This window comes from Rhinichthys klamathensis, unplaced genomic scaffold (assembly GCF_029890125.1).
Source record: "Rhinichthys klamathensis goyatoka isolate OS25496 unplaced genomic scaffold, OSU_Roscu_1.1 h1tg000264l_1, whole genome shotgun sequence".
In the NCBI taxonomy this organism is placed as follows: Eukaryota; Metazoa; Chordata; class Actinopteri; order Cypriniformes; family Leuciscidae; genus Rhinichthys; species Rhinichthys klamathensis.
The window spans coordinates 649,754-675,077 of NW_026606785.1; the positions used below are offsets into that span (position 1 = coordinate 649,754).

At 37.4% G+C, this 25,324-nt stretch overlaps 2 protein-coding genes across 6 annotated transcripts in view; both read left to right on the forward strand.

The window, feature by feature from the left end:
• The window catches only part of si:ch211-126j24.1 (phosphofurin acidic cluster sorting protein 2), an 81,457-nt gene extending 68,490 nt beyond the window's left edge, over window positions 1-12,967 (forward strand). For all 4 annotated transcript variants that reach the window (XM_056267848.1, XM_056267849.1, XM_056267850.1 and 1 more), the window contains 6 exons: window positions 976-1,018; window positions 2,574-2,616; window positions 2,716-2,857; window positions 7,006-7,229; window positions 7,304-7,417; window positions 12,385-12,967. In XM_056267848.1, coding sequence (XP_056123823.1) covers window positions 976-1,018; window positions 2,574-2,616; window positions 2,716-2,857; window positions 7,006-7,229; window positions 7,304-7,417; window positions 12,385-12,500 — 682 coding nt within the window. In that variant the 3' untranslated portion in view covers window positions 12,501-12,967. The remainder of the gene's footprint in view (window positions 1-975; window positions 1,019-2,573; window positions 2,617-2,715; window positions 2,858-7,005; window positions 7,230-7,303; window positions 7,418-12,384) is intronic.
• A 3,557-nt stretch (window positions 12,968-16,524) lies between these two features.
• The window catches only part of klc4 (kinesin light chain 4), an 82,289-nt gene continuing 73,489 nt past the window's right edge, over window positions 16,525-25,324 (forward strand). For both annotated transcript variants that reach the window (XM_056267846.1, XM_056267847.1), the window contains exon 1: window positions 16,525-16,682. The gene's annotated coding sequence lies outside the window, so the exon portion shown is untranslated. The remainder of the gene's footprint in view (window positions 16,683-25,324) is intronic.

Below are 25,324 nucleotides of genomic sequence, written 5' to 3' on the forward strand. Positions count from 1 at the left end.
ACCGATCCGATTGAGCTCGATCTCAATGTAACTTCAATCGGATTGAAAGGGTTGGTTTATTCCTTTACTAATCCGGTCGAGAGGACATGTGAACACTTGATCGGATTGAGAACCGAAACTGAAAGGACTGCGCATGTGCAATGACGTAGAAATAGCGTAATGACGAATGACGAGCGGAACGAGCCGATCTTCCTGTTGAATAAAGTGTCGTATAAATGAGTGTCCCATCACTATAATTCTCCTTTCACTGTGTGTGTGAAGTGGAGCCGGACAGCGGCCCACCAGTCCTGCTTTCAGACTCTCATCCACAGACGACTGGTGTCGGGCATTTTTACTGCGTGATCATAAATATAAGCAGCGGCACAACGGTTCATATGCTCATGTCTCCAAATTATGACCAGAAATGGATAAATATTAAGTCTGCTGTTTAAAACAAATAAAGAACCAATGTTGGAAAATAGCTATCATGCGCAAACAGAAGTTGCGATTGGATCAACCCGATCACATGTTTAGTGTTCATGTAAACACTATGAATGAATCCAGTCCGATTGAAACTAAAGTTGAGCATGTAAACGTAGCCAGTGTGGATCAGACGTTATGCCGATAGTCAAAAGTCTGGCTGTGCGAGACTACTCTTGTGACAGCCCTGTTTTTGTCACACACAGTCGACTAAATTGAGAATTTTGTAAGTTGCTTGTGTCCTGAGTCTGGAGAGTTGTCCTGCGAGCTTCTGTCAGTCGTAGACGACTCTTGGGAAACGCCACGAAAGCCTATATATCATTGAGTCGAGTATAGCGTGCCCATCGCCTGCAGCCTTACACCCCGCTGACTGGTGGAGGATGTAAGAAGCGTCCCAGCGTCCTCTCATGACCCTCACCATGGCATGAGCCCTCACCCTCACCATGAGCCACACACACACCGCACACACAGCTCACACACAGCCTAACCCACGCTTCCCTCCTCTGACCTCCACAGCCCTGACGAAGACTCCTGCCAGAAGTTCGTCCCGTTCATTGGGGTGAGAAATGCTTTCTCTCTATCATTTCCTCTCTTTTGTTGTTGTAAAGCTGCAAATATACTTGGTCCAATTACAAAAGCATTGGAGTGAGAAATATGCTTTATATGTATATTTTGTTATATTTTAATTAGAGCTGGGCAGTGATAAATCGCATCCAAAATAAAAGTTTGTGTTTACAGAACATATGTATGTCCTGTGTATAATTATGTTGTATAAATACACACATCATGTATACATTTAAGAAATATTTGCATGTATATACTGTATATATAATTATACATAATTTATATTATGTATAAATATAGACATGTTATATATAAATAACACATTTTTCTTAAATATATACATGCATGTGTGTGTATTTATATATACAAAATAATTATACACAGGACACACACATATGTTATGTAAACACAAACTTCAGCATTAATTTTAATCATAATGAAATAATGAATTACCTCTAAATATATATTTAAATTAGTGACTCGTTTAAACTGCCTTAAAACAATGTTTAGCACAACCCTGGTATTCCATGATTTTTCCTTATCACACAAAATGGTTCAGGGTACCTAGTTATTACCCAGTTATTGCAAAATTATTGTAAGAAAACGTTGTTTTAAATAAAATGTTGTTTATTTAATGTTTATTGCAGGAAAATAATGGAATCACTCAAATTTGCATCCAGAGATAAAAATGTTGGTAACAGGGTTGCAAAAATGTAAAATGTAAATGAATCATGTTAAATAAATCTAACAAAACAGCTCATATAATAATTTATTTGACCTCCTGAGGTCGGTGAACAACATCACTTTTTTTGCTTATTGGAAAGAAAAAACAAGACTTAAAGTTAAAGTTCCAGGCTCTTTTTTTAACCAAATTTGTAGAATATGTAGAGCAAATTATGTCCTGATTACTATGGAAGCTTGTTTCCGCCACAGAATAAAAAATAAAAAAGGTAATTTTGACCTTTTATCTCACAATTCTGAGAAATAAAGTCACAATTATCTTTTAAAACGTTTTATTCTGTGGCGTAAACAAGCTTCCATAGACTACTGTATATTGTATATTAAAATATCTGAAAGTTCAGTGTGCAAAGATAAATGTTTAAAACAATATTACGCTACATTTCTCTTCTGTTAGCAAGATATTTTGTGTTTTAACCCAATTTGGTGTAAAATTGCCTTGGAACCAACCACTATCAACCAATCAATTTTTAACATCTTGCTCTTGACTTATCATTTGGTCGAAATGCCATCGCATTGAAAATTGAACGCCAAGTCAAAAGCATTGCATTGTGGGATACAGTATTATGCACAGTGCTGGCTGTATATTTTGCAGTTATGAATACTATAAATATGGAAAATACTGCAGAAATAATATAAACAATAGTATGCAGTTTTAGTCAAATACTCAGCAATGCTGTCGACTTATGAATTTACACATGGTTTGTCTTAAAGCACATTAAAAACACCACATAGACACATAAACAACATTAAAAGCTTTTCACCACAGGGGGACTTTCAGTAATTCAGGATTTGGATGTGTTTTCTTGCAGTTGGTGAAAGTGGGAATTGTGGAGCACAGCTTATCCACATCAGGTAGGCTTCACATTTAGCCAAGAAAGAACCCAATAAAAACACCAACAGCAGTGAAATATGACTGATGTGTGTGTGTGTGTGTGTGTGTGTGTGTGGCAGTGGACTCTGATGATGCAGTGATGGTGGGCAGTGTGAACATGCTCTCGTCTCCTCCGGCGCAGACGGGAACGGCGTACGGGAAGGACATGGCCTGCACCCCCCCCTCATCCCCCTCTGTGTCTGCTGGTCTCTCTGGAGCAGGGTACGAGCAACTCAACACTCAAACTGTAGCGCAAATGCTAAAATTCATGATCATTAGCTGCATCCCATTAGCATTAGCATCCCAAATGGCGCACTATACACTATACTTATGCAGTATGTACTCAAACGTGTAGTGTAAGAACTTTATACGTTTATTTTGTCTTTCAACATCGGCGTCTGATGCCCCTCCCCCTCCGCTACATCATCACAGCTGTGACAGTCGAGTGCATCGAGTGTCCAACATTACACACTTCGTTTTATCCGTTAAATAAGTGCATCATCCGGGTACTTAAAGTGCACTTTTTCTGTTTAGAGTTTTCAGTGTTAACGCACTCCTCGCACTATTTATTTATACTACAAAATGGCGTATAATTGTGCTCAAGTACGCGATTTGGGACGCACCTAATGTCCACCTAGACAACAATGTAAACCATTTCAGTGAGAAATGAGTATGAAAAGGAGTCGAGCATGGCTTTGGCGCCAGCGAAAATGCGTTTTTGCGTACATCATCTACTCTTATATTTCACACTTATAAAACGGTTAGTTCCAGTCCTTGATTCTGATTGGTCAATAGCTGTTTTATTCACGATAACACACGGCTATGGCCGCTTCACCCAGCGGTTCTGTGTACCACTACACAACACCCCTAGCAACCACTCTAAATGTATATGTATGTATCAACAAAAAATATGTATGGTAGTCAATGGCGAGAGTCAACTTATTTTTTTATTCCGTCTGAACTGTGCCCTGAATTACACATATGATGTTTGTCAATTTAAAAGATAATTATGAAAGTCAAGAAAGTCGCAGTTTGTCATGAAACAGAAGAGTAACATTTAGTTTTATGTGAAAATCGCTCAATGAACTACATCTCCCGGGAAGCGAAACAACGAGCGAGATCCGCTGCTCGTGTGTGTGCAGTCTGGTACAAAACACTCGATGACGGCGTAACGTTACGATTATCGCAGACGATAATCGTAAAGTTAGCTTCAGTAATGTTAGCTTCAGTAAAGATAGCTTCAGTAAAGTTAGCTTCAGTAAAGTTAGCTTCAGTAAAGTTAGCATCAGTAAAGTTAGCTTCAGTAAAGTAAGCTTCAGTAAAGTTAGCATCAGTAAAGTTAGCTTCAGTAAAGTAAGCTTCAGTAAAGTTAGCATCAGTAAAGTTAGCTTCAGTAAAGTTAGCTTCAGTAAAGTTAGCATCAGTAAAGTTAGCTTCAGTAAAGTTAGCTCCAGTAAAGTTAGCTTCAGTAAAGTAAGCTTCAGTAAAGTTAGCATCAGTAAAGTTAGCTTCAGTAAAGTTAGCTTCAGTAAAGTTAGCATCAGTAAAGTTAGCTTCAGTAAAGTTAGCTCCAGTAAAGTTAGCTTCAGTAAAGTTAGCTTCAGTAAAGTTAGCTTCAGTAAAGTTAGCATCAGTAAAGTTAGCTTCAGTAAAGTTAGCTCCAGTAAAGTTAGCTTCAGTAAAGTTAGCTCCAGTAAAGTTAGCTCCAGTAAAGTTAGCTTCAGTAAAGTTAGCTCCAGTAAAGTTAGCTTCAGTAAAGTTAGCATCAGTAAAGTTAGCTCCAGTAAAGTTAGCTCCAGTAAAGTTAGCTTCAGTAAAGTTAGCTTCATTAAAGTTAGCTTCAGTAAAGTTAGGTTCAGTAAAGTTAGCTCCAGTAAAGTTAGCTCCAGTAAAGTTAGCTTCAGTAAAGTTAGCTTCAGTAAAGTTAGCTTCAGTAAAGTTAGCGTCAGTAAAGTTAGCGTCAGTAAAGTTATCTTCAGTAAAGTTATCTTCAGTAAAGTTAGCTTCAGTAAAGTTAGCTTCAGTAAAGTTAGCTTCAGTAAAGTTAGCGTCAGTAAAGTTAGCGTCAGTAAAGTTAGCGTCAGTAAAGTTAGCGTCAGTAAAGTTAGCTTCAGTAAAGTTAACTTCAGTAAAGTTAGCTTCAGTAAAGTTAGCTTCAGTAAAGTTAGCTCCAGTAAAGTTAGCTCCAGTAAAGTTCGCTCCAGTAAAGTTAGCTCCAGTAAAGTTAGATTCAGTAAAGTTAGCTTCAGTAAAGTTAGCTTCAGTAAAGTTAGCTTCAGTAAAGTTAGCTTCAGTAAAGTTAGGTTCAGTAAAGTTAGCTTCAGTAAAGTTAACATCAGTAAAGTTAGCTCCAGTAAAGTTAGGTTCAGTAAAGTTAGCTTCAGTAAAGTTAGGTTCAGTAAAGTTAGCTTCAGTAAAGTTAGGTTCAGTAAAGTTAGCTTCAGTAAAGTTAGCTTCAGTAAAGTTAGCTCCAGTAAAGTTAGGTTCAGTAAAGTTGAAGCTGAAGCTTTACTTAGCTTCAGTAAAGTTAGCTTCAGTAAAGTTAGCTTCAGTAAAGTTAGCTTCAGTAAAGTTAACTTCAGTAAAGTTAGCTTCAGTAAAGTTAGCTTCAGTAAAGTTAGCTTCAGTAAAGTTAGCTTCAGTAAAGTTAACATCAGTAAAGTTAGCATCAGTAAAGTTAGCTTCAGTAAAGTTAGATTCAGTAAAGTTAGCTTCAGTAAAGTGAGCTTCAGTAAAGTGAGCTTCAGTAAAGTTAGCTTCAGTAAGGTTAGCTTCAGTAAAGTTAGCATCAGTAAAGTTAGCTTCAGTAGTTAGCTTCAGTAAAGTTAGCTTCAGTAAAGTTAGCTTCATTCATTGAGAGAAAATGTGCGCCTTTTGGGTTTGTAGTCTTTGTAATTACGTATCTTCACAGTCTTATACCTCAACAGTTTTACATCTAACTGCGACTTTCTTGACTTTAAAATGTATCTTTTAAATTGACAAACATCATATGTGTAATTCAGGGCACAATTCAAACGAGATCAAAATATTTGTTGTCTCTCGCCATTGACTACCATACAATATTTTTCCGAAATAAGGTCCCATGGTGGTCGACCGGAAGGGGAGGGGCTTAGGCTCTCTATAGAGTATTGTAAAAGATTGAGAAAGTAAGTGTACCTGCATTTACAGTAGATTTAGCATTTTCCTTCAGGTCAGACCTATATTCATAATAAAAATCTGTTTGAATGTCCGCTGCGATATCTTGTCCTTTTAACAGTTATGGGGTTTTCCCGTGACACGCTAGTCATCTGTCAGTTGCGTCTTGCTTTTCCGTGTTCACAAGTTTGAGTCCTTTCAATATAAAAGTCTTCTCTACTGACTGACTCACTCATAAACACAGTCTTTTCCAGTGTCAACCGGATTAAAACACCAAATAGGAGCGCCATGCTTACTTCTCGCCTCATGTCCCTCTGTCTGTTGACATTTGAGAGAGAGCTTACAGTAACTCTCGACTTCGATGCAATCATTGACATTTTCAAGAGCAAACCCCGCCGACTAGCTACTCCTGTCATTTCGGAGAGATAGCTAGCATGCCTTTTCCTTCTGTGATGTTGAACAATTTGTTTTGCAATGAATGAATATTCTTCCCATGCCTATCTATTTTCACGTGTGGCAAACTTTTAAGCCCGCCTGTTGGCGCAAAAATATGAGTGTCATTTAGCCTACCCAGTTGTTATTTTTAGCCTGATAAGTTAATGGCTTCTGAAATGTTTTTTTTTATTTGCAATGCAGCAAACTTTGTTGATATTGTGATGCTTGATGCGATTTGCGTTAAAGGGCTGTTAATCTTCGTGGATGACCGTAAATTGGCGGTAGCCTATTGCATTAGTTATTATCTCGTAGTAGCTCGTCTATAGGCTACATTTTAATGCATCTTCTCTGTATAATAAGCCAAGCTCAATCTGTTGGTAATGAAATCGAAAGAAATTGATGTTGTATGAAATCGTCAAATGGGTCTATTGCCACGTATGCCCTGATTTAGGCCTAATGGGTGTGATTGATGTTAATGAGCTCTTTTGGAGCATGTTTTACATAACAGATGACGTTGTCAATGAACAAGTCAGAGCCAAGGAGAGCGATCGCGGATAGGACCGTCCTATGCACAGATAATATAACAGTATATTAGGCAGTCATTTTTATTAGGTTAAACAGTAACGTTTTTAATTTAAGGCCCACCCACAATTGGTCTGGCCCATTCAGAACTGGCATCCCGGCACCGTGCCTTGGCTGAAGGGGTTTTGGCGTTGAGCCCAACAACGCCCTCAGCCGGGACTTATTCACCACACAGCACAGCCTCGAGTACCTTATGGCTTACTTATGTGTGTGTGCAGTTCTCCAGGCACCGGTGGGGAGGTGATGGGTCTTCAGGTGGACTACTGGACGCTACAGGGCGCAGAGAAGAAGAAAGAGGGCGAGAAGAGGGACGTGGGGATTAAGAACACGCTGAAGAGTAACTTCCGCTCGCTGCAGGTTTCCCGAATCCCCACCGGAGGCGAGCCGACACCCCCTCCCGGCATGGCCATGACCGTCGTCATGAAGGAGAAGAACAAGAAAGGTGAGCTAGTGTAAAGTGAGCTGATGTAAGGGGGATTAGTTTGTGCTGTTGCTTCACGTCTGGTTTCCTTCCAGTGATCTTCCTGAGCAAGAAGCTGAAGGAGAAGGACGTGGACTCTAAGAGTCAGGTGATCGACAGCATCAGCAGGCTCATCTGCACGGCCAAACACCAGCACACCATGCTGAAGGGTAAACACACACACAGCACACTCACACACACACACCACATGCAGCCTGACTGCCACCCTGTGGTCGTTAGTGCAACACTTTATAGTATCACTGCTGTGAGTGAGTGGAGGCGGGGCTCATTTGCATATTCATAGAACCGCGTATACTAAATGAGGGAAGGGTGTCGAGTTACATTCAAGCGATTTTAAGGCACTTCTTTCAATGAGAAAACGTTTAAATATGTCATTCTGGTGATCAAAGATGAGTTGTATTGACTACAGGGGGACTTTAAGACTTTTATAGTAAAAAATATTTATATTTCTAATAAATGTTCAACATTCTATTGATTAAAGAATCCTTTTAAAAATGTATCTTGGTTTCCACAAAAATCTGACGCAGCTCAACTGTTTTCAACACAGGTAATAATAATAAATGTTTTTTGAGCAGCAAATCCTCATATCAGAGTGATTTCTGGAGGATCATGTGACTCTGAAGACTGGAGTAATGATGCTGGAATACAGCTTTATCATTACAGGAATATTCACAAAGAAAACAGCTATTTTAAATTGTAATAATTTTCACAATATTACTGTTTTATCTGCATTTTCGATTAAATAAAGGCAGCTTTGGTGGGCAAAAGATTTTTCTTACAAAAATAAAAAAAAACATTAAACTTGATCATAGATCATTTTGATAAAGTTTTGTTTATTGTTTTGTTTTGCACTGTAACAAATGCACTGGAATTGTATGGAAGCTTGTTTCCGCCATGCAATAAAACATGTAATTGCAAGTTTTTAATCTCACAATTCTTACTGTTTTTCATGATATAAAGTCGCAATTATCTTTTACATTCTTTTACATTCGGAGATTCAGTTCACAAATCTTATGGAAGCTTGTTTCTGCCACGAAATAAAATAATTTATAAGATAATTGCGACTTTATATCATAAAAAAACTGTAAGAATTGTGAAATAAAAGAATTTATAAGATAATTGTGACTTTATATCATAAAAAAAACAAAGAATTGTGAAATAAAATAATTTATAAGATAATTGGGACTTTATATCATAAAAAACAGTAAGAATTGTGAAATAAAATAATTTATAAGATAATTGCGACTTTATATCATAAAAAACAGTAAGAATTGTGAAATAAAATAATTTATAAGATAATTGCGACTTTATATCATAAAAAAACAGTAAGAATTGTGAAATAAAAGAATTTATAAGATAATTGCGACTTATGGAAGTAAAATAATCCCAAATGTTTTTGAAACAAAAAGCCTGTTGAATTGTACTACTTGAAAAAAATATGCATTGCATTAACCCTGCTTGTATTTTAATGCATTGTATTTTTAGGGCTTGTATTTTTATAGGCTGAAATTTAGCATGGTTGAATATTTAAGCTGTGAATATTTCAAATCAAATCATTTCAAACACATTTTCATTAGTAAAATTTCAATAATCCATATTCACCTTTCATATTTCATTTCCCAAATATTCAAACTGATTAAAAATACAACCTATAATATTCAACAGGCGGTTTTCGGTCCATTTTATTTCGCTTTGCAAATTCGCTTCCACAAATTCAGTGGTTCAAATTCGACAGTAAATTCAACGTTGACATCCAGGAGCTGCAGGAAAAGCAGTAGATTACCGAGCATAATCTCCATCTGCTGTTAGTCGACCTCACCAGCAGGGGGTGCAAGCGCGTGTTGTTGACGAAGACCAGAGCAACAGTTAGCGCAAGCCATTCATTCATGAAAACTCAGCATGCATTATGTTTTTTGTGACGATTATCTGGATCAGTATATATGCGGAAAAGATGATAAAGGCACAAAAGCTGTTTTTATGTTTCATTCATTGTTACTTTCCCTGTGTAGCCTTATGTTATCAGCCTTTTCTACAGTGAATGGGATTATAATCTGTTTCCCTCAATACATCATCATACTCAAAGATTCCCCGAATTCCGTCAGGACAAAGCGCTTAACGTAGCTTAATGGACTACAGTGATATAAAAGACCAAACTCGCACCTTATTTGGAAAGTATGTATTGTACATGTACTGCATTAGATTAAACTGGGAAGTAGCACTTTCATATTGTTGTTCTATATTGTTAGTTTAACTAGTCGCTTTGGATAAAAGTGCCAGCTAAAAGACTAAATGTAAAAATTGGGTTGACATTCGCACATTTAGGGACCGTCTCTAAAGTAACAAGTCCTATAGGCCTAAACGTTTCTAACTTCAATAGCAAACTTCAATCTATTTGAATAAATTGCGCATTATGCCTGAGCCTGACACCTACATGAACACTTTACAGTTGGCTTTATGACTGTAAGTCGTTCTTTTCAAATGGTATTTAAGTTAGAAACGTGTATACCAATGTCGTATGTAACTTTAGAGACGGCCCCTAAATGTGCGAATGTCCAATGTCAAACCAAATTTATGCCAGTATATCACTGGGAAACGCTCAGCATTAAACTTTGCGCGTTAAATTCATATTCTGAGTCCATCTGCTAGCCTGCGAGTTTGGTCTTTTATGTCCATTAAGTTACGTTAAGCGTTTTATATGTCCAGCAGGGGAATCCTGACATATTGAGGGAAACCAAACCCTAGTACTGCATGCAGCACATCACTGCAATATAAGGTTAAGGCAACTAAACAACCAAGAGAAATATGTCAAATGTAACACTGGATCTGTACATCCGCATCGGGGGAATGACATTATCGTTCATGGTAGAGAAAGATGCATGTAACTTAGGCTACACAGGAAAAGTAATCGTGAACACACTGAATTTCACATAAAACAGACGTCATAATAATCACAAATACACTTACATTTTTGTAAATAAGTTTTTATGAATGAATGGCTTGCACTAACTGTTGCTCTGGTCTTCGTCAACAACACGCGCTTGCACCCCCTGCTGGTGTGGTCGACTAACAGCAGATGGAGATTATGCTCGGTAATCTACTACTTTTCCTGCAGCTCCTGGATGTCAATGTTGAATTTACTGTCGAATTTGAACCACTGAATTTGTGGAAGCGAATTTGCAAAGCAAAATAAAATGGACCGAAAACCGCCTGTTGAATATTATAGGTTGTATTTTTAATCAGTTTGAATATTTGGGATATGAAATATGAAAGGTGAATATGGATTATTGAAATTTTACTAATGAAAATGTGTTTGAAATGATTTGATTTGAAATATTCACAGCTTAAATATTCAACCATGCTAAATTTCAGCCTATAAAATTCAAGCCCTAAAAATACAATGCATTAAAATACAAGCAGGGTTAATGCAATGCATATTTTTTTCAAGTAGTACAATTCAACAGGCTTTTTGTTTCAAAAACATTTGGGATTATTTTACTTCCATAGCGACTTTATATCATAAAAAAACAGTAAGAATTGTGAAATAAAAGAATTTAAAAGATAATTGCGACTTTATATCATAAAAAAACAGTAAGAATTGTGAGATTGAAAACTTGCAATTACATTTTTATGTTTTATTGCATGGCGGAAACAAGCTTCCATAAGATTTGTGAACTGAATTTGCGGACAAGATATTTTTGATGTTTGAGCTCATTGTGTATGATACGGAAGCGTATTGCATTAACTTGAGGAAAAAAATCGAATCTGTTTTTCTGAATTAACTCGTTAATTCAGAAAAACAGAGCAAAAACTTTTTTTCATGAAAAATTATCTCGTAATTCTGAGATATTAACTCGTTAATTCAGAAAAACAGAGCAAAAACTTTTTTTTCATGAAAAAATATCTGGTAATTCTGAGATAATTAACTCGTTAATTCAGAAAAACAGAGCAAAAACTTTTTTCATGAAAAATTATCTCGTAATTCTGAGATAATTAACTCGTTAATTCAGAAAAACAGAGCAAAAACTTTTTTTTCAAGAAAAATGTATCTCATAATTCTGAGATATTAACTCGTTAATTCAGAAAAACAGAGCAAAAACTTTTTTTCATGAAAAATTATCTCGTAATTCTGAGATATTAACTCGTTAATTCAGAAAAACAGAGCAAAACCTTTTTTTTCATGAAAAAATATCTGGTAATTCTGAGATATTAACTCGTTAATTCAGAAAAACAGAGCAAAAACTTTTTTTTCATGAAAAATGATCTCGTAATTCTGAGATAATTAACTCGTTAATTCAGAAAAACAGAGCAAAAACTTTTTTTCATGAAAAATTATCTCGTAGTTCTGAGATATTAACTCGTTAATTCATAAAAACAGAGCAAAAACTTTTTTTTTCATGAAAAAATATCTGGTAATTCTGAGATATTAACTCGTTAATTCAGAAAAACAGAGCAAAAACTTTTTTTTCATGAAAAATGATCTCGTAATTCTGAGATATTAACTCGTTAATTCAGAAAAACAGAGCAAAAACTTTTTTTCATGAAAAATGATCTCGTAATTCTGAGATATTAACTCGTTAATTCAGAAAAACAGAGCAAAAACTTTTTTTCATGAAAAATTATCTCGTAATTCTGAGATATTAACTCGTTAATTCATAAAAACAGAGCAAAAACTTTTTTTTTTCATGAAAAAATATCTGGTAATTCTGAGATATTAACTCGTTAATTCAGAAAAACAGAGCAAAAACTTTTTTTTTTCATGAAAAAATATCTGGTAATTCTGAGATATTAACTCGTTAATTCAGAAAAACAGAGCAAAAACTTTTTTTTTTCATGAAAAAATATCTGGTAATTCTGAGATATTAACTCGTTAATTCAGAAAAACAGAGCAAAAACTTTTTTTTTTCATGAAAAATGATCTCGTAATTCTGAGATTATTAACTCGTTAATTCAGAAAAACAGAGCAAAAACTTTTTTTCATGAAAAATTATCTCGTAATTCTGAGATAATTAACTCGTTAATTCAGAAAAACAGAGTAGATTGTTTTTCCTCAAGTGAATGCAATGCGCTTCCGTAGTGTGAGGTATGATTGTGTAAGTGTTGCTGTTGTCGTCCTCAGTGTCGATCGACGGCGTGGAGTGGCACGACGTGAAGTTCTTCCAGCTGGCGGCGCAGTGGCCGACTCACGTCAAGCTCTTCCCTGTGGGGATCTTCGGATACAGCAAGGCTGTGTGAACGAGGGGAGCAAACAGACAAATGGATTTTCCTGTGGAAATGGTCAATTTGAAAGCCTGTGTCCTTGACAGAAATGTTGTTAGTGATGTTACTTGTCATTTTTGTTGCTTTGGCAGTGAAAGGAACATTGGTGTGTTTGAAACAAACGCTGTGTGTTACGTGCAGATAAGCAGCACATGTTGTGGTAGGAATCGCACCGGCAGCTTCTGTTAGCACTTTGTTGGGTTATAGTTTGATATTATTTCTGTGAAATTATCTGTGTTGATAATTGTTCTATGTACAATATTATAGGGTGGGATTTATGAAGTGAGCTTGTATTCCTTAAGTTTGTTTGTGTTGAGTTTGTTAATGGAGTGTTAATATTTACAAGTGGGAGAAGATGTTAAGGGAATAGTTCGCCCCAAAAAGTTATGTTTTTTGTTCAACTTTAAAAGTCACATGACAGATTTGTGTGAGGAACAGATCTACATAGCTCTTAAGTCATTTTGTGTCCGTTTTGACGTCTTTGAGTTGAACTGTTCCTTTTAAGGACAAATGGGAGGAGTTTGAGTGCAAGTAGGAGGGGCTACATGACATGTGGGAGGGGCTACTGGGCATGTGGGAGGGGTTTACGTTCCTGTTTGTTGAATGATTTTAGCATAGCTGTGAATTATAAAGGACACATCCTTTAAATTTAGTAACATGAACAGTGAATCTGGTTGTATTTCATACAGTACTTCATAATTTCATCACCTGGATGAGCATCAGAGGCACGTTGAGGGGAACACATGTGGACTTAGTAGGGTGCCTTGGTTTATTGGTTTAAGGAAGGCAGCTTGTGTGGATTTAATCTGAATTAAAGGGAGATCTTTAAATGTTGAATGCTTTAAAAAGCTCTTTAAATAGTTTTATTCCCCCTCTTTGTGGGGCTTTGAGCAGATATTTTCTCTTTTTACTGTTTTTACATTTCTACCTGCCATCTTTGTGAGCGTGTTCCCACTGCTTTGAGTGTGTGTGTGTGTGTGTGTGTGTGTGTGTGTGTGTGTGTGTGTGTGTGTGTGTGTGTGTGTTGAACGCAGGGTCCAGTCACTGCCAGCTGAAAGGGCTCGTACTGAGAGACTGTTGGGATGACAGAACTTCAGCCGTCATGTCCACTCACTCTGCGAAAGTCCCTTTACAAAAACTGCTTTGTAAATACTAAGAGAGAGTGTGTGTGTGAGAGAGAGAGAGAGAGAGAGAGAGAGTGTGTCTGAGTGAGTGTGTGAGAGTATGTGTGTGTCTGAGTGAGCGTGTGTCTGAGTGTGTGTGTGTGTGTGTGTGTGTGTGTGTGTGTGTGTCTGTGTGTGTGTGTGTGTCTGTGTGTGTGTGTGTGTCTGAGTGTGTGTGTGTGTCTGAGTGTGTGTGTGTCTGAGTGAGTGTGTGAGAATATGTGTGTGTCTGTGTGTGTGTGTGTGTGTCTGAGTGAGTGTGTGTGTCTGAGTGTGTGTGTGTCTGAGTGAGTGTGTGAGAATATGTGTGTGTCTGTGTGTGGTGTGTGAGTGAGTGAGTGAGTGTGATGTGATGTGTGAGTAAATGAGGGTGTGTGTGTGTGTCTGAGTGAGTGTGTGAGAATATGTGTGTGTCTGTGTGTGTGTGTGGTGTGTGAGTGAGTGAGTGAGTGTGATGTGATGTGTGAGTAAATGAGGGTGTGTGTGTGAGAGAGAGAGAGAGTGTGCGAGGTGTGTGTGAGGGTGTGAGTGAGTGTGTGTGTTTCAGAGTTTCAGTATTAATTTCAGGGGGTGAGTTTGCTCTTACGGCTTGTGGCGTTATCCAAGCGAAACTGCGATATAGTGCATTGTGCATAAAATAGAAGTTTTTCGTGTCTTTTATGAGCAGAACTGTTACTGTTCTTTTCATGTCTATTTTAACCTACTTTTGTACTGGTGTGTTTTTGAGGTGGGCTGCTGGGGTTGGGTCAACCATTCTGGGCCTTGGGTTGTTTTTAAGCACTACTTTTAGGGCAACATGAGGAGCTTTTTTCTTTTTTTAATCTGTAAAACTGAGAGAAAACACTAATATTTGATCTGTCCGTTTGAAATAGAACTGCAGACATTTGCACAAAGCTTATTTTTAAGTTTGACAGTATTGATTCTGAATGAACCACTGAGGAAAGCTTCTCTTCTCTGTTACGCGTGTACATAAACGTACAGTATACTGCCATTTCATATCCTTTATACTGGGTTGAATTGTCATACGAATACTAAAATGATTTTAACCATGGCTGCATTGTGATTTTTTTTTAACATTTATTATTAGTATTTGTTTTTCTATTTCCCTTTTTAAAGGAGTTGGACTCTTTTATAGACTTTTTCTGTTTTGTTTTGTTTTCAGACATTAACATGTAAATGAAAATAAGAAAGTGGACCAGTGTGTTCTGGTTGTTGAGTGCACAGACAAAAACTTTTTTTCAGTATTTGATAAATACTTACTGCAAATAAATGACAAATAAAAAAAAATATGTTTGTGTTGTATTATGTCTGGTTATAGTCATCTAAGACAGAAGACATTAAATGATCTGAATGGTAAAGTCTGATCTTTTTATATTCAAGTGTCTTGTTAATGGTGGAAAATCTTTATATTACTTATACATTATTGAGCCTTTCGTAAGTATTATGTTGATGCCCCCCTGTGGTGAAAATCACGCTTTTAATGTCGTTTATCTGTCTATGTGGTGTTTTTAATATGCTTTAAGACACACCATGTGTAAGTTCATAAGTCGACAGCATTGCTGAGTATTTCCTCCTTAAAACTGCAGTGAACCAAAGACAGTCTCAAACACACGGTTTGAAATCGCTGGTGTTTCTGACGTCACAAACGACCTTGTAACCAATCAGATCAACGTGTGATCGTCAACCAGTGGATCTCTGAGCTGAGTGAGTGAGTGGAGGCGGGGCTCATTTGCATATTCATACAACTGCGTATACTAAATCAAGGAAGGGTGTCGAGTTACATTCAAGATATTTTAAGGCATGAAGAAACTTTTTCCAAGCAAAATACGTTTAAATATGTAATTTTGGTGATCAAAGATGAGTTTTAAGGGATACAATTATTGACTACAGGGCCATCTGTCTTCTGGCATCCGAACTTTTCTGCTTCTTCGGCCGTACTAGTGTGTAGATACTAGGCTACAGTGTGAGGATTGTTTCTGAAGTTAACATCGCGAGACAAATTTCACCATAATTAATAATAATAAGAATAAATTATAAAACTTGGCACCATAATTGTAACACCACAATTAAAACTATTATGAATAGAACCTTTCTTATTTAAGTGTACATCATTCAGAGGAGTCTTCACAAAAACACAGATCCAAAAGGGACAACAAAAAGAATTAGGGAACTAAAATGGCATGTTTATTTAAAAAAATGGAAATATTTTGTCTTAAAATGTAATTGTATGCTTTAATTACATGTATGTATACATTTTTGATACACACTAATTACATTAATATTTAAAATATTGTATTGTATTGTGTTCTGCCAGCAGATGGCATTAGAATCAAAAGTAAACTGTGATCTGATGTCACCCGTCACACAAAAAAATATGGCGAGAGAATTATTCCTGTCAGGATTCTTGTAAATACCTTTCGCTCTATAAGTCCGAATCCCGAAATTAATAATGCTGAGTAGTAATGAATATAGGCTAATAAAATAATCTCAATCATCTATAATAAATCTCATTCATATGTAGGCTATTGTATTCTATTAAAATACAGAAATTCTAAACCAAGTGCATTTCCAGCTCGACATGATTTATGAAGTAAATTATCTGATTTTCTCCTCTCAAGGCCTAACTTATGAATATTGATTGTTACGTTTGACGTTTCTTGGTAATCTTCATGGAATGTCCACTCATAAATCTCATTAATATTCATAATCAAGTCTGTCGCCAGCTACCAACAGCCCATAACAATCGAAGTGCCACCCACTTGAAGCCTTTCAGCCAATCGAGTAGGGTCGTCACGCTACCTCATTAATATTAATGAGCCAGTCCTTCGCCATAGTATGATTGGTTAAGCGCAGCCGCAGAAAGTGCGCAGTGCCGGTCCAGTTCTCGGTGATCCTGACCTCTCCTAGTCCGGTTCTGGAGATGTGATGAATTTTCTCTTTGTTTGGCCTTGATTAAATACATCAGTCGCAGTGAACGGAGCAGTGATCGTAGCAGGTATGTTTTGATATGTTAATGAGCATCAAAGAGTGTCTTTGTAATAATACACATGTCGATTATATTTGTAGTGTTTATAATCTGAGGTAACCATACAGTAGGATTACATTTAAATGAGTGTGTTATGTAAGCAGAGCGGCTATGGATTTGTTTTGATCGCGTTTTTATCTCTTTGTGTGTTATTATAAGTAATATCGAGTCGAGTGTGTGTGTGTGTGTGTGTGTGTGTGTGTGGTTGGGTTGGGTTATTTGGACAGTGTCATAAACTCAGACAGTGACCTATGGACTGACTGTCTCATGCATCAGGACAACACCCCATATATAGTACATAAACACCTGGTACAGTATTACAGTAGATCTAATGCCTATTATTGCATACTCTAACAACTACACTTTCATAGTCTAAACACTCAGTACAGTAACGTTAGATGTAATGTTTACTGTCTCTGACAACACCCTATACACGCAATGGCTATTATATCATCATGCAAACACATCATTTTCTGCTGCTTGTAATGTTTTGGCGTGTATTTTAATACTTCCTATTGTGGTAATATCTATATTAGTTAGTTTTATAAGGACATTTTGAAATATATATGACCTGACTACAGGTTACACCAATAATTCAGTTTGTACCAATAATACAGTTTGTAAAATTAGGACTTAAACTACAATATAAACCTAGATTTTCAGTTTCTCTTGTACCCTCTTGTGTCTAACATCCCCGCCGGCACATTTATACATCAGGAGGAAGAGGTTTAGTGCATGTAGACGCTGCCACTCCTCAGCTCAGCAAACAGTTCATGTCAATAATGCAGTCTAGATAACATCACTATAACATGCTCACGGACATCTACTAATGTAACCTCGTGTCGGAGCTGAATCTGGACATCTGAGTTACTCTCTGGTTGATCTGATCATGGTTTAACTTGATTTTTTTACATTTCCCGAAGAAAATATGAGTGGTGGTTCCTAGGGTGTTCTCTCAGAAACGGGATATATCGGCCACCATATCGGTATCGGCCTATATATGTTCATTTTTTTATTATTATCGGCCCAATAAGAAAATTTGGCCGATATATTAAAGCTGATAAATAATGGATTATTTGCCATTTCCTATTATGGATTATACACAGATGCACACTGTTCTCCATTATGCTTTTGGTTCCCTACAAGGCTACATACAATTTTAATGAGACACCATTATAATTGTGTGCTTGGGACATTGATTTCAATGGTGAAACTTTTGTTTTTATTATCAGGCAGGCTCTCAAAAATTATATAAAATTTTTGATATATATATATGGGTCATCGGATTTCAAATATAAAGATTTATCGGTTATCCTAAATTTTCAAATCGGGGCATCATAGTTTTAAGCTCTTCTACCAGGTGACATGTCGTTTCACCTATATAAGTAATGGCACAGTACACATCTTAAATCACAAAATGTAAACAATAATCCCATACACAATAAGCAAATGTCACTAATAATAAACAAGACTGACATACCCATCAAACACACTGATTCGCCTAAGTTATCTGATTTACAGATGAACAGTATTTATTTAGCAAGAAAAGAGCAAAATGCAATTCATACATAGACTGTAAAAATGTTAAACAAAGATTACTGGAGTATATTTTACTGGGAAATACTATTACAGTCTTTCTGTTTAAAAATGTCACATTTAATTCAATGTAGTTGCCATTTCTTTGCAATTATTTTTTGCGACTAATAGTGGATGTTACCGATAACTAGGTTGGCCAACGCCGGCCGATAACGATTAATCAACCGGTAGTTTTTAAAGTGGATACAGAATGAAAACAAACATAACACATAAAATAGTGCTAAACTTTATTACAATTTTTTTTAAATAGTACTAAACCATGAAAATGTACTGTATATTTAAATATAAAATATTATACCTTTATCATTCATGTTAGTTCATACACATTTTAAGAGATGTGACTTTGAAATGTAAAAATGTATTAGTAAATGCTGAAATCAACAAATGAACAACACTTTTATTAACCTTAGCTAATGTTACAAATGGACTCTTATTGTAAAGATTTACATATCTACACAAACACCATAGCGTTGAAATTAGAAACATGTATATTGGATGTATACTCTTGCTTCTATTTTAGAAAACTTGATGATTATCTAGCCTGATCAAAATAAACAAATATGTATTACAGTATTTTTATTTCCAAAAAAAAAAACTTTGTTTACATGTTTCTGTCGGCTGCATGACGATACAGTTTGCTTTCTCACGTCTCTAGCTTTAAATATGCAACTTCGCTGCATAGCGAATGCATAAAAGCCACCAGCCGGATATTAACTAATGCAAATAGATGGAAACAATAGTGACATTAAACATTTGGTTTGGGCTTACCTGTGTTTTTGTCTCATTGTTTTACCCGCTTGAGGTGCGACTCAGCCTCGCTCTTAGCCTCGACCGGTCGACCTCCAGTTATATCTGAAATTTACTAGCAATTTCTTTGGAGGGCATAAAGTAAATAATATCCTGATATCATAATGAAGAAAAAGCCTCATTAAACAAAGGAAATTGTTAAAAAGAAAAATTGTTTGGCATAATAATTATTTTCGTTAAAGGCACACTGTGGAACTTTTCAACCTTTATAATATATTACCAAAACCCATTGAGATGGTACATCGACTTACAATAGGTTGAATGACACGTATGCCGAAGCCTGAAGGTGTCTGTATCGCTTTTCCTAGCACTATGTAACTTCGGGTTTCGGGTAGGAACCCGAGCACAAAAAGAACTACAAAATTCGACCGCTTTACGGCATACGTCACTTCCCCCACCACCCCAACTTCCTCTAACGTGAGAGCTCAACTCGCGTTTGATTGCCGGCGTCTGTATGTTGTCGTCATGACTGAACCAACAGCTACTCGGAAGAAAGCAAAGATTTTGTCAGAGGAGACCAAAAAAAGAAAAAGGGGGAGTTTAAAATAAACATCGGCATAAAAGTGTATATATAATGTAATATTTACTGCGAATTCGTGTAACAAAACTGATATAAGTCACAACATACTGCCGTATACAAAGGTAAATGTTTTTTTTTCCTTTCAGCTCATATATGTTTGTATTTGTGTAAAAGGAAAAACAAACTGAAGACTACAAATAACGGAAATATGTAGTGAGTTATATCAGTTTTGTTACACGATTTCCCGACTACTCGATTTCATCTCCAACCTATTGCAAAGAGATCCTGAAGACGTTAATTGTTTGCTTCAGGTGTGTTTGATTAGGGTTGGAGATGAACTGTGCAGGACAGACGATCGGCAGGAGCAGGATTGGGCAACCCTTGTCAATGCGACTTACCTGATCAGACATTGTTTTCTGCGTATGCTACTTTTATTCAATTTGTTTTCTTTATAGGATTTATATTATTAATCTTATATTTATATTATTATTTTGGTCAGTAGTGAATCGATTAACTCTCTCCAACATACAAATCAAATGCCGTCTGCACACACACAAAGACACGGGAGGTTGACCGGTTGACTGTTTGTTGACTTTTGCGACAATGCTGCGGCGCTTGTGGCCTCTAGGGGCACTAGACGTGAAAATTACAGGTCGAGCGCACCCTAGTGGCCAAAAATTCCACAGTGTGCCTTTAACAAAACCACTTATTATTGATAGATGAATAATGTTGCCAATTCGCAGTAATGTGGTGCAACCAAACATGCAGAAACTCACAGAAAAATACATAAAACAGGAAATGATGTCATAGAGAAGACCCTTGCAGAACATTATGACTTTGTGTCAAAGTTGAAACGTTTCTTAAAACAATTTATCTTTTTATGACAGTGAATAGTTAGTTCAGGTTGTAAAATGTCATGTGGTGTGACTCCCTTAAAATGTAATGATATTATGAATTAAAAATAACATCGTGGCCACTCCTTGTCAATGACCCAGATCATGCGTTTGAAGCTTTCACGTAAGGACTTGTCTGTAATAAGCATAACAGGCCATAAATCACGTTAGTTCTAGACTGTTATTGAATTCAAACACAGAGATTTAGGAAAGAAACTCAACAGATATTTAGACGAGGCTTTGATGAATCATAAAGCTGGCTGTGGTTTCTCAAGAAACATAATGCTGAGCATGTAGGCTAGGAGCTGCCTTTGAATACGTTTCAGCAACCAGGGAATCAAAGCAATGATTGAAATCTTGATTCGCTGTAGTAACAGTCACAAGACATGGAGCAGCTTAAGGACTGGGAAATAATGGCTGTGACGAAAGATTCTCCATAAGCTTCTGATGATGGGTTATTCTTGAAAGGCTTGTCCTCAGACACCTGGAAAGATGTGGGAGAGGATTCAGTATCTGTCAAAAGCAGTCTTTCCTTATCTTTATGAAGTTGAATCTCCCGAAAAACCATCCAGGCCGTAATTTACCTCAGAGGAAAAAAAGTATATTTTGAGTAAAGTAAATCTGGTAACACTTTACAATAATGTCCTATTAGTTAATATATCAACTTACCTGACAATGAGCAACACACGTGTGTATTAATCTTTGGATGTCCGTGGGCTGTCCATGCCCGCCTGCACACGTAGCCTACTTGTGTTGTCCAGATTGCTCAGGTTTCGTCACTGACTCAATTTTTGTGTTCTGTTTCTGTTTCTGTTGCCATGGATAGAGAGAGGGCGACGGGTTAGTTGGGGAAAGGCTGGAACACACTACAGAACACAGGCATTATCTTTAGCTGCTTCGAAATGCAATGGCTACAGTGCTTACAAGAGTCAAGAAAGCCCAATTTGCCATCAATTTTGAAATTCTGCTACTTGCGCATCAAGCTTTACCGTGTGCGATTTTGATATTTTCTGGGATTTTTTAGAGGCCTTAAAACACAAACTTTTGAAAACGTGCTTTAAAGTGCAAGTTTTTGAAACCTATCCACAGTATTCCTGCGCCCCATGACGCTTTGCGCGAATTATAGGTGTAACTTCCGTTAAGATGTAAACAATCAGTGAAAGACTAAGCTCTATGGACGCAATAATAGATTTTTAAACCTTTTACGATGACATTACATTATTCTACTCACCCTTCAACCATCGAACATTAAAAGGACATTTAAAAGTATAAAAGCATCAACAAGGTAACTTTCAACAGACCATGAATAATCTCAAAATAAAGCATCTTTCCACAGCTAAATCGGTCGGTTAAATATCACTGTGGTAATCTGTATTATGTAACATACGTTGCCTTAATAAAAAAGTGTTTTACTTCAGCATTACGTGATACTATTTTAAAGTGATTTCAGTCATTTTGACAGATAATAAATTGTATTTACCTGTGAAACCAAACCTGGAAAGAGACGTGAGGATTTGGAGAGGATTCCAGTGAATTATTAATGGTATACATCGTAAATTAAATCGGGAGAACAGACCACAAATGTGCAGTATGTGTTGACCTTTGTCATACTATTACAGCGGAATTCAAAAGGAAAAAAGAAAATAATCATGAGGAAAAGAATGCAGAGCTCTTACAATGGATATTCTTGTTATAACATGTCACGTTAAAATACCAAGTGTTACGTTATTCTTAGATAAAACATGAAAGAAAACTGATTGCTCATTAAGTCAAACTGACGGATCAGGTTTATTTGTAGGGCAACCTTATGATTTGAAATGATTCGTTTCAGCCTTTTTGAATGGAAGTTCCCCAAACCGGAAGTGCCTCCCATAATTCAAAACGCAGTAAGCTTGTCAGGAATAAGGTGGATAGGGGCTTTCGCACCGGAGGAACCTTTTCATAGTTCCTAGAACTATTGGCGGAAGTTCCCGGGTTTTGGCGTGTTCGCACCGCAGGAACTAGGAACGATTTTAGTTCTAGGAACTCCTTTTGGAGGAACTAAATTATCTCCTACTTCAGAGTCGGGTCTAAACCAGCGCTATAGGAACTATCCGTGACGTTAGTTTAAACTGACTGGCCGAATGCATGTGAAACACTAGAACCCGCCATTTTTAAAACGGCTGTGTAAACACACAGATTATAGCCTATATTTACTCCAGAAACTAACTCTATGGACATGGAAAACGGTGATAGATGGACCTCTTGACCTTTACACTGAGGAGAAAATCAAACGCAACTTTGAGGGGACCAAGCCAAACATGATTATGTGTTTCTGCTCGGCAACATTGGACATCAACCACACGATACACTAATAACTTTTCATATACTGTCTACTTTCTATAACAGTTCTATATAATAACATATTAGACAGAACTTAAAATAATGAACAGGGTAAATGTGAGCTCTGTATGGCTCAGGCTCTGGCTGGCATTCTCAGCGCCGTCAAAATAAAATTCACAACAACAAGGGCGACTTACTAGCCTGGCAAGCCAGACCTACATCAAGATGTTAGGTCTGGGAACTCACAATTGGCATTCCTCAATCCGAGGGCCGGGATAAACGGTTGTCTTTCAATATCCCTCGGCACGCAATAGGACATCGCTACAACCAACCAGAGGAACGAACGGCTGTGGCTGAGTGAGTCCCATGCGTTTTCCCACCAGCGGAGCTAATTGATATATTAAACTTTTGCCGTATCCGATCGTCAAAACTCTGAACACATCTTCCTTTTTTAGGAATGACTTAAGTGACGTTCTCTTAACTCCAAGTCCTCCAGAGTCGCAGGCAAAGCCGATTCGAAAGACTGCTATTCGCCAGCAGCATCTTTGTTTTCAAGCAGAGGGAAATCTCCTATGGAAATCACGCGGAACCGTCATAACTCTGCCGTCATTATGTTAACCCCACCCACCAACTCTACACGATCTGATTGGCCGGACCAGTTTTGTTTTTTCCTGCTCAAAAGTCAATGGAGAGTTGCTAGACCACACTTTGCTGCAAAATAATTTTTGCTGCCGCTAGGGTGCGTCTAGATTTCTAGGCTAGCGACTTACGTCACTTCAGAGTTCCTACTGGTGGTGTGAATGCAACCAGGAAAACGTTCCTAAGAGAACCATTAGTTCTCGGGGATCCACCCTGGTGCCTCGTTCCTACAACTAACTATCCGGTGCGAAAGCCCTTGTAAACTACAAAAACATGAATCTGTAAAAACGCTGACGTCATGTGTATTACGTGTTCAGTCTATAGACGCTTTGTGTTTCTTTACCTAGTGACATCGCCACCTACTGGCCTGGCATGAATAATACAGCGCTTTTAGTCATTTTCACGGGTCTGTGTGAACAGGGATCGGTTTGATAACATTGTCGTCTGTATGCGAAAACCGCATTTTTTCATTATCATGTAAACGTGCACACATGCAGTAAGTCTAATCTAACCCTTAAAGCGAGATAGGGATAGCTGTAATGGCCGTGCCAAAAGGGACACAATGCTACAACAGAAACTATAACCCTAACCCTTTGTATCCACACCCTAACAGGCAGCTTTCGCAACCAGTTGTAGAGACCTTTCGCCCATTACTCCGACCTGCAGATACACACACTTACTAAAAGGCTACTAGTATCATATACTAAATAACTGAGGATCACACACTACCTGGTCTCAGCCTCATGCCCGGTACACATTGTAGGATTCTGGGCTGTCCCAGACGAAAGATGACCAATCGTGGCTCCTAAACGGTGGCTCTGCGTCGTACAGTGAGAGAGGTTCAAAGACAGCCGTTGTCTCGGTCTTGCGACCAAAGATAGCCTGCGATTATTTTCTGACAGTGTCATGATCATCTCACAGTGTGTTTGCTGCTACAACCTACATCTACTGACTACCTAATAAAAATGCAACATGAAATGGCGTATTGATCAAAGCGACATGGCGCTAAAACTTAAAACTTCTCACCTCAAGCTCCATTTGCAGAACTGGAATGCCAATTTGGCCTCTTTTCCCTAGCCATGACGGTGTTTACCACTAGCACATGGTGATGACGCTTTATTCCTCTATACTAGGGGTGTAACGGTACATGTATTTGTATTGAACCGTTTCGGTTCGAGGCTTCCGGTTCGGTACGCATACAAACCGAACGATTCCTTGGACCATTTTTCCTGCCGACAAAATTTGCGCTGGCGCGACCACCACAACGTTGCGCAACATCAAATGGCAAGCGTAATGAAAGCGGAATGAAACTGCGCTACTCATTATGTGCTTCACGGATCGTTTATCAGTTCGGACCAGCAACATCTGTGCAGCGCGAGCCGATCTCGATCAAGCGACACTGTTACTACACAGCGCTAAGAGATCCAGTGAAGAAAACATTTGAATTCGCCACTGAAGTAATAACATCGCTGCGAGATCTAGTGAGAAGCATTCACATTTCTCCGTTATTAACCGTAGATCTCTATTAGATCAAACAGCGCTGACGTGGACACCAGGAGAAACATTGTGCCGTGAATGAACTAGTAATACTTTACGTCCACAGATCAGCAACATTCACCATGAATTTAATATAGTAACACTAACTGTAACCAGTTTGGCTGGAATAGTGAACTGCTTTCAAGTACTTCACACATCTTTTTCCAGCACTTCAAAACTCAAATAATATATAAATAAATATACATTTAAATGTTATTTTTAATGTGATGACCAAAACATTATTTGTTCATCCTTCAAAGATGACCCCCATTTATAAACCTGAAAGTTTCAAGATGTAG